Source organism: Leptonychotes weddellii, unplaced genomic scaffold (genome assembly GCF_054177405.1).
Source record: "Leptonychotes weddellii isolate Sample4059 unplaced genomic scaffold, ASM5417740v2 HiC_scaffold_6992, whole genome shotgun sequence".
In the NCBI taxonomy this organism is placed as follows: Eukaryota; Metazoa; Chordata; class Mammalia; order Carnivora; family Phocidae; genus Leptonychotes; species Leptonychotes weddellii.
Genome location: NW_028039408.1, coordinates 1 through 9,769, shown reverse-complemented (window position 1 = coordinate 9,769; position 9,769 = coordinate 1). Strand labels below are relative to the sequence as shown.

The following is a 9,769-nucleotide window of genomic DNA, read 5'->3' as shown; positions in this document are numbered from 1 at the left end:
TCCATATTGCTATCTTATCACCTTTAGTTCTAACATTAACAACAGCTCCACATACATCATCACTGTAGTCATCAAAAGATTCTCCAATAACGCACAGCAGTGTCTCTAGCCAAAAGCGATCCAGGTCACTTCGTCTCTGCTGCTTGTTCAATGTAATTAGCCATCGTCCTCCTCGTTTGTTTTTCTCATCTTCCCACATAGGCTCAATACCATCCTTAAAAAGTGAGTAGTCACAGCCTGGCATTAAATTACTAGACAACTGGATGTGGTTGTACAGAGCCCAAAAGTCTTCAACAGTATCAAACTTAGAGATCAGCCAAAGGTTTGCTTGCCAAGTTTTGCTTTTATCATTTTTAAAAAACCAGAGTGCCCATCTGTTCTGTAAAGGATGTTTAATATAGTGTTCTGGGTTAGCAACCTCCTGATTAGATTCTGTTTTCTCTTCTTCTGTAGGTGGGGGATTAGGAGTAGGGGTGGTTTCCGGTTCCACAGTCGCCATCTTAGATCGATCTGATGAGATATTTATAACCTTTTATTAACTTACTACTCTGGCATCATATTAATGCTAACATTCTCAACTAAAATTGGTTTGCTTTGCATTTATTTCTGCTTTTAATGTAGTAGTTAAAGATACTACACAGGGTGCTAAATTCAGTAATCCTCAAGGACTTGCATCTTGATTTATAACCCATTGAGGCCCACTAAGGATTGAGATGAGCCACAGCTCATGGACTTGCCCAACTCAAAGTCCTACAACTGATTTATAATTTAGAGTAAAAAAAAATTAGGCAGGCATTGCCAGAATAGCCATTTTACATTTGAAGTAGTAGGAAGATATAATTAATAATGATTGTTGTTTGGTAAATATAATTTTAGGGCAAAGAGATGTCTTTATGAGGTAATGAACTTCATCTAATCCTTGTCATGGGGAATGAGTCAGTCTTTTGCACTGTTAGCTTGTAATGCCAGATTGCCTAGACTATGGATACTGGTCTGGGAACTACCCTATCCCTTAATGAAATGTGGTTATAAACTCACTGACAACCCTAGCCCTACAACTCCCTTTTTTACAATCCATGGCTTTCGTCATATAGCATTATTCCAACGGTTTTTTATTATGTTATTTCCGAATGTTCATTTGATTCATTGACAGCTCTGGTGTCATTTAATTTAATTTACATTTATAGTGGGAAGTCAGTCACCTTCAAAGAGTATGGCTTATTGTTCTTGGTAACTCGTCTTTCTAAACTTTTGTCGTGGAATTTAAGAGTCCTCATTTTGAGGTATAACCTGTCTCTTACTCTAGGGCTGTTAATGTCCGGTATTAATGTTAGTTAACTAAAATTTTTCTCTTATTTTGAGATACTCTTTTTCCCAAGAAGTTTGCAGAGAAATATCTATTAATATACGATTAACTTCAAAACAGTGTTTATTTGTTCTTTTATCAGTTTACCTTTTTTTTTGGTCTTTTTAGAGTGGAGATACTGTGTTGATTGGCGCTGTCAGAGGTGGTCATGTGGAAATCGTTCGAGCACTTCTCCAGAAATATGCTGATATAGACATTAGAGGACAGGTGTGTGTGATTCCCGAGCTGCTGTCACCTTTGTGCACCATCATTTGTGCATGTTGACTGATGACAATGTCATTCTGAGTTTTCTCTGGAGATGAGCTAGTAGATCCTAATATAGTTAATGGATGCCTGTATTAAGTTTGACTGCCATTATTACAGAATTTCTGTATTAATGTCATGTTAGATGACATTAGAGCATGTTCGAAGCTCATAGTTTTCAAATACATCTCTCTTACTAGTGTATAAATATATTCAATCCTGAAATGAGTAATTTATGATACTGAGACAGTTGCTGATATTTTGAATGTACCCAGTTTATTTTCTTTAGTATTTTCCCTCTGTTTCGTCTTCCTCGTCCATATGTTGTTCTTCCATTCTTGCTGTTTCATCTTTCTTCTCCTTCTTCCCCATTCTGCTTGCCTTTCCTAGGACCCCTTGATAGTGCCTATGGACTTTGCGTAAGGCAGTCCTAGCTCACAGAGCTACAAAGGTTACTAAGATTAGGTAAACCTCCCCTAAACTTGTGAATTTATCCAGTATTTCAAGAGCTTTAGGTTAAAAAAAATCTACTTAATATTCCATTTTGTTGTTGGACAGCCTACATTTCTACTTAGTTTTCCCTTGAGTTTAGCTTGTATCCAAATCTATTTTTGAATCAAACTAATAAATATTATGCCAAATGCTATGAGGGACTTAACATGAAACCCTTGCCTTGTAAGAAATGTGTATTTTAGTTAGGGAGGTTTTACTTTGTTTTATGTTTATTTTTGTGTTTTTACATAAACATACAAAGTGATGCCTTTTGGTATAAGACGGTGTAGGATTGATTGCCTAGTGAAACTTACCACTGTAAGAGTCTTGAGGTGGGAAAAGAAGGCATTAAGGAAGGCTTTTGAGAGAAGGTAGAATTTGAGCAAAGTTTGAAAGATGGGTTGGATTTAGATAGGTAGAGAAAAGGAAGGCTGGTATTTCAGGCAAGGATAGTGGAATAATAAAATGAGGAAATTCAAGAAAACGGGGAAGTGAAAGACTGTACTCCTTAGCTGGCAAAAAGGTCAGGCTGGCTGCAGGCCGGTGGGGAGTGTGGCATGGGAGACAGAGGCGGAAATAGAAAGGGGCAGGGCTGGAGAGGTCTGAGGGCCAGGCCAGAAATGTTGGGAAGCTACTGCACCTTGTGGAGGTGGGGAACTCCACCAGGAAAGTTTGGTGTGGGAGACTTAGTGTGGCAGCCCTGGAAAGTCAGTGACTGTCTTGGGCATTAAAATCATAGTTTCACTAAAAGATGGTTACTGGATCCCCTATTTAGAGTTTACCTAATTCCTTTTTGTCTGTCAAGCCTGTTTTCCTACGTTTTAGTCACTTTATTTTGTTCTCTAGCTCTCCTTTCAGGGTCTGTTGGATCTATTTTTGGTTTTTGAACTAGATGGGATTTAAAGGATCAGATCAGGATTGGTGTAATGGGTGCAGGGTGGGTGAGGATTAAGAAAGCAAAACATGGTAAAAAAAAATTCACCTTCTGTTTGTGTAGTACATTCTCATGCATTATCTTTTGAAAAGACTGGGCACATGAAAAGCCAAGGGTCAGAATATTTGCAGAATATTTGACTTGTTCAAGGATGAGCTCAGGTATTAACGACTTCCAGTGCACAGCCCAGAAATCTGACCACATTAACAAAAGCATACTTCACCTTATCAAGTATGTGGGGTTGCTGCTTTTTATATCAAGTAATATTGTTTTCTTAGACTTCTTTCATAAAGAATTTCTTAACAGTAAATCCAAAATGGAATAAGGGTTAATATTATTTCCTGTTTGTTGGTATTCTGGCAGAAATGTTAAAAATGATGTTTTATGTTTACAAATAGCAGTTTCCAGTATTGTATCTTAAGTGATGGTTGATTTTTTTCTATTATATAGGACAACAAAACTGCTTTGTATTGGGCTGTAGAGAAAGGAAATGCAACAATGGTGAGAGATATCTTACAGTGCAATCCTGACACTGAGATATGCACAAAGGTATCAATGACATTTCTGTTCTCCTAGCAATACCCAGTGCTGAATATTAGTATTGCTTATTTTTTTCAATCGTCTTTTGTTTGATATTAGAATTATACTGATTTTACTGGTAATAATCTATATTAAATTGGGGAGTAATTCTGTATCCTTTCAGAAGTTCATTCACAGGAAAATATAGTGTGTAATGTGTTACTTTAATTAAATACTTTCAGAAAATACAATATCAGCTCTTCATAAATTGTGGACAGATCATTTTTTCAGAACTTTTATGCTTTTATTTGGAATGCAGAACACATTTCCTTTTAAAAGACCAATGTGAGTGGTTCTTGGTTCCCCAAAATGGTCACTTTAATCTGTTTTGCTCAAATCATGTGAAAAATATAAAACCTATATAAGACTTTAGTGATTGTATTTGACCTTATGTGTAATAGTTTTCCATGGGGAAAATGTATCTGGAATGGATGTATTTGGATTGAATTGGTAGGAATTCTAAATGAATAAACAAACTTGTGGAGTCACCCATAAGATACTCCTATTTTATCTGCTAGAGATTGGGACCAGCATCTTCCTATACTATGGTAGCTTTAGAGCCCTAGGGCAGAAAGTTTCCTGGGATACCTTTTGGTGTGTGGGTGGCTCCTTGATAATAATTTTTTTTTTTAAACCTATGTGTCAGCCATTGTGACCATCTGTGGGTTCTGACCAGGTTTCTGTCTCCTAATTCAGTGCTGAACTATGGTCTCTTCCTATGTCCCTTAATTTGATTTTGAAAAGCAATCATTAACTTTTTTGAGGTTTTCCAGAGGCACACTTCTTGTATCAAATTGTTTTTCCTGTTACACACAGGTCCTTAGGTGCACAGAGAACTGAAGTGATGCTGGTAAAGATCTCTGAAAAATCTAGGCACTGGCTTGCCTGGACATTGACTGGCCGAGCTGTGGGTTGGTTGGTGGGGAGTGGTGTGAATGGGAAGTAGTCTCTGGAGGGGCTGCCCATGTGCCAGTGGTAGAAACTGGGAAATGGCCAAATCAATGAGGGGCAGGGGACTGTTGCCAGAAATGACTGATAAGGAGCTGGGCATATCCATTCTTGGCTGAGTGATATAAAATTATTTTGATACAAATGATTGGCTTGGAAAGGAAAAGCGTTTTTCTTGTTAGTTTTTACAGCTATGTTTTTTTGAGAACATTTTCAATATAGACTTGTGCCAGAGTCAGATATTTGAATTCTTATATGTGCATTGATGTGACTTTAAACATTTATGAGTAAAGCTACTAATCTGGCAAACCTTCTTATCTGTGCCTGCAGGACGGTGAAACACCACTTATAAAGGCTACCAAGATGAGGAATATTGAAGTAGTAGAGCTGCTGCTAGATAAAGGAGCTAAAGTATCTGCTGTAGATAAGGTAAAACATCTGTGCAGAGAGAACATTTTTTGGAAGGCTGTTGGTAGACTGACCTGTATATTTGCTGGACTTAAGGGAGTCTGGTTTTATTTTGTGGAGGGAGAGATTACTTGCCGGGGCGATCTATGTGGGATTTTGGTCCTGTGATCTCTTCTTGGCTGTTCTGATAGCATGCTGAGGAATGGGCAGGCTTAGGTTGCTATTAAAGAGGCTGCGTCAGATTTTCCTTCTGTTGCTCATACCAGTTATGGCAAGCTGCCATTGACCACTGTACAAAGAGGACGTCATCAGATGTAGAGCTTGTTGCAGACAAACAGGAGGAAAGAATCCAAGGGTCTGGAAAAGATAGAGCAGACTAGTGTTAATATCCACTAACAGGAGGTAAAATGTTCTGCCATGTCCTCGCCATAATCCTCTTAGAGAAATGTTCGTATTTTCCATGGCAAATTTAACTCTCAATTGCTTACTACTTCATATAGAATTGATTCCTGGTTTGATTTTGTTTTCATTTTAAACAGGATTCTTTCTCTACTTCTTGATTTCCTCCCATAAAAGGAGTGAATTGATTTATATATAAAGTTAGAAATATAAATTTTTCCATCTAAATGTATGATATGATTTGGGCTCTCCTAATCCATAATAAATTGAAGTTTATCTTTCTATTATTTACGAGGCAATTAAACAAAAAACACAGAATCAATATGTATTTGCATTTATCAAGAAACAACATTGTTTAAGAAAAAAACAAAACAAAAAAATCTTCCCATCTATTATTACCATGTTTGTATAATTTCATATAAAAGAAAGTAAACTTTGATATTGAAACTAGGAATGACATAAAATCAAGAGATTTTGCAGTTGAATATATTTAGCTTTATAGAAAACTTCCTGCGTTGCCTCTTCTCATTCTGCCGTTGACTTGTTTCTGGCCCTGGCCTCCTAATTTGCAATAAGAAACCACTGGACTAAGTGCCCTTTAAGATTCCACATGGCCTCGTTAATTCGGTAACATGTCATTTGTAAATATTTGTTTCATAACCACTAATAAGTTTCCTGGAGTTCTCTGTCTCCGTATCCTTTTGTGTGTTGCCTTGCCTCGAGTCAGCACATACTTGCTGAAAAGCACACATGATATCCTTGGAGCATTTGTTTTCATTCAACACATACTTAGGATGGATAAGGTGCTGTCATGCTAGAATTTGGAATACAAACCTATAAAAGTCTTGATCCTGGCTCTTCATGGAGGATTTCATACAGATACATTTCAGAATGAAGATTAATGCTATTTTCACCTAGTCTCTCCCTGATCTCAGTTCTGCACACTGGCTGAGTGTGTTAACGTCTTCCCTGCATTTTCAGAGACCTTGTGTCTGGCAGAAATGCCACAGATGATGTTTCTACCTTCTCACAGGTTCGGGGATATAAGAGACGGGGTTCAGGTGGAGAAATAAAATGATGAAATCTGGTTTAGGTGTGTTTTGTTTGAGGGCTGATGAGACATTCAGGAGGCTGTCACCAATAGGCATTGGGAAGTGTGGGACTGGAATTTGGGCAAGAAATCAAGCCTAGTGATGAGAATTTGTCACTTAGTTACCGAGAGATAAGGATTGCATGGTGTGACTAAGGTCATCAATGGGAAGAAAGATGAAAGCTGAGGTCAGAACTTATGGCATGTGTCACATTTCTGCTTTGTTTTATAATTTGCATGTTTATCTAATTTCTTCCTGTTATATTGTAAGCTGTTTAGGGTCAGGAACTGTTTTGTCTTCCATCTTTTTATCTTCCAGAGTACCAGCACAGTGCCTTATATAGAGTGAGCTTAGTACATAGTTATTGTGCCATGTGTTTAGGATGTGGAAAGAGAATCTAGAAAAGGAAAAAGTAGACCCAAAGCAGAAGAGGAGAGTCAAAATCAAGATAAGGTTGTGCCATCAAAGCTATAGGAAGAATATTGCAGGTCATTTTCATTTAGTGTTCTAGAGAGATCAGGGTAGATGAGAACTGAGAACTTAATTTGTTAACTTTTTAGGTCATTGTCTTCAAGAGAGGTGTTTGTGAAGTAAAAAGTGGGAGAACACATTGCAGACCTAAGGTCTTTTTTTTTTTTTTTGGTTTGTTTTTACATGTTTTCATTAGTGTTGGATGTGAATACTAATGTGACTAGGGATTCTAATAAGGGAAGAAGGTAGGTTGATATAGGGAGAAGTGAAAGGTGAGGAGGGCAGAAGAGGTTGTACTGGACAGAGATGGATAGGTATGATATGAAGGACTCCAAGGAGAGAAGTGTAGAACGAATTTAAGGGCCTAACATGATGGTGGCTGGTTGGCAGAGGGCATGGGAACATCTGAGGTCACTCATGCTAGATGGGATATCAGTATAGATTGTGAAGCTTTCTAGACAAATGCAGAAGAAAGTTGTACAGTAGAATTTAAATTAGTTGGGGAAAGTGGAGGACATCATGGACAATAAATAATTGGATGAGGGATAGAGGTAAATCCATGGCCTGGGAGGTGCTGCAAGGAGAAAGCCTGTTGCTTCTCCTTTCAGTGAGTTGAGGGGAGGGGAGAAAAATGACCTTCATTCTAGAGGGCTGTGGGAGAAATAATACCCAAGAAAAGCTAGGTGACGAACTTGAGAAAAAAATTACAGAGGAGAGAGATAAAAATTCAGATTACTTTCTCTCCCTATATAAAAAATATGGAAAGTTCAGAAACATGAAAATTGTTATTCTGTATATACTATATGTAAAGTATATGAAAGTTCCAATTTCCTGTCTGTTTTACAGAAAGGAGACACTCCTCTGCATATTGCTATTCGTGGGAGGAGTCGGAAACTGGCAGAACTTCTTTTAAGAAATCCCAAAGATGGGAGGTTACTTTATAGGCCCAACAAAGCAGGCGAGACTCCCTACAACATTGATTGTAGCCATCAAAAAAGTATTTTAACTCAAATATTTGGAGCCAGTAAGTACTGGGGTTTGTTCCTGACTGAGCTTTTTAAAAATGAATGTTATATGAAAAACTAAGAAGCCAATAGCAGTTTTGCATTTATCACTTAACTGGAGATTATGGAAGTTGAGAAAGTTATTATTTTGCTGTGGAAAAATACTCCTTCCTGTCAAGAACTCTTCTGCATTGTCCTGTGGCATCTAAATGAAGTACATCCGGAGTTGTCCATCAACTTTTAAGACCTCTAAAAATCTAGCCTGCTTTTCTAAAAATCTTTTCCTTCTTATTCTCCCAGGTATACTTTGTGCTTTTATCAAAACATGCTCTGTTTTCTCTGTGGCCTGAGCACTTAGAGGTCTCCATGTTTCCTTGTTATGCCTGCCACAGGTCTTACCTCTCCATCTTCACCAAGGTTCCTTGTCTGAATCTCTCTCCAAGGCTCCTGTCAGTTGTCCCCTTCTCAGTGACGTTTTAACTGATCTGCCTAAACCAGACAAAATTTTTGCCTCATTTGAATACTTAAGCACCTGTGTTTACATTTCTTTTTTTTATACTTATTATATCTGGCCTTCTTTTGCTTTTAGAATTTTCTCCCTTCTGATTCCAAGTTCTTCAGGACAGGGACTATTTCTTCTTATCTTTATGTCCTCTGTAACATCTAGCATAATGCTTCGAATATTGTACTCAAATAGTTTTTGATTGAGAAGAATGTACATGAGTATATAATCATATGTGGTGTTTTGAAATATGGAACAATTTTCTACTAGAATTAAAAAAGAGATACGACAGTCCCAGAAACCGAGGAGGTAGTAGAATCCCACCACCTTCCAGTTGAGCTTCTTACTTATAGATTGTTTTTAAGTATGCTTCTATTGTATTATGAGTTCTTGTATTTTAAAATATTTTTTCTGATAATATTAATGCACACTCATAAATTTCAAAAATGAAGACACGAATATAGTAGAAAGTGCAAATTTCCCATTGTCACTTATATCTTAATTCATAACTGTTGGACCCTACAGGATTTTCTATACATTTCTAAAAATGTTTTGTACTATATATACAGTTTTAAAAATTAATAATCGGGTCATACCGTATTATAAATGTTTTTAATAATGAACTATATTTAAAAGCTAGTACAGTAAACATCTTTGTACATGTATTCATTAACTCTTGTTTTTAGGATTATTTCGTAGAATAAATGCCCAGAAGTAGAATAGGCAAGTCAGTTAATGCTCAGAGTTTTGGGAGACTTTCCAAATGACTGTAACAATTTCTTCTGCCTTGGACCATGTACTGTAGGGCAGCTCCCCATGACCTTGAGAATACTGGAGAGCGCCAGCCTCCTTAATCTTTCCTAATCAAATCAATACGAGAAAAAAAATCTCATGTAATTTGCATTATAAAATTATTAGATTGTGATCTTTTCATATATTCACAGGATATTTGTATTTTTGTCATTTTCCTCTTTGTATCCTTTGCCCATTTTTCTCTTGAGTTGATATTTTTTTAAAAATTGATTTTAATGTCTTTATGTGTTATGGATATGGATCCTGGGTCCATCCTATATGTTGTACCCCCCTCCCAGCTTCTTCTTTGTTTATGGTGATGGATTTTTTTTATTCCCCATCTAAAAGTTATGCAGATTTGTAGTTTATTTGTTGGTCTTTTCCTGCAGTTCTGGCCTTAGTGTTATATTGAGAAAGAAGGGCCTTTTCCACACAAAGATTAAAAAGGTTTTTTCCCTTGTATTTTCTTCTAGTATTTTTTATGGTTTTTTACATTTAATTTTTTAATGTTTCAGAAACTTATTTTTTTAATTTAATTTT

General features: G+C 36.8%; 2 protein-coding genes across 2 annotated transcripts; one reads left to right on the top strand and one right to left on the bottom strand.

The window, feature by feature from the left end:
* Positions 1-4: 4 nt before the first annotated feature.
* On the bottom strand, positions 5-510 carry LOC102726827 (eukaryotic translation initiation factor 4E; the record flags this gene model as incomplete). Its single annotated transcript, XM_006744939.2, has 1 exon — positions 5-510. A coding segment is annotated over exon 1 (495 nt), but the record flags the coding sequence as incomplete, so codon positions are not given.
* Positions 511-1,445: 935 nt separating this feature from the next.
* LOC145719763 (uncharacterized) lies at positions 1,446-8,032 on the top strand. Its single transcript, XM_081811320.1, has 4 exons — positions 1,446-1,573; positions 3,486-3,584; positions 4,893-4,991; positions 7,778-8,032. Exons 2-4 carry the CDS (start codon positions 3,534-3,536, stop codon positions 8,015-8,017), a joined length of 390 nt encoding a protein of 129 aa, XP_081667446.1. The 5' UTR covers positions 1,446-1,573; positions 3,486-3,533; the 3' UTR covers positions 8,018-8,032.
* The last annotated feature ends 1,737 nt before the right edge of the window (positions 8,033-9,769 follow it).

Bases quoted from the DNA above. Each gene is read 5' to 3' on its own strand.
- LOC145719763 (XM_081811320.1), top strand. From the start codon at position 3,534: ATGGTGAGAGATATCTTACAGTGCAATCCTGACACTGAGATATGCACA. The intron at 3,585-4,892 runs GTATCAATGACA...CTGTGCCTGCAG, and splicing joins ACACTGAGATATGCACAAAG to GACGGTGAAACACCACTTAT. The intron at 4,992-7,777 runs GTAAAACATCTG...TCTGTTTTACAG, and splicing joins AAGTATCTGCTGTAGATAAG to AAAGGAGACACTCCTCTGCA.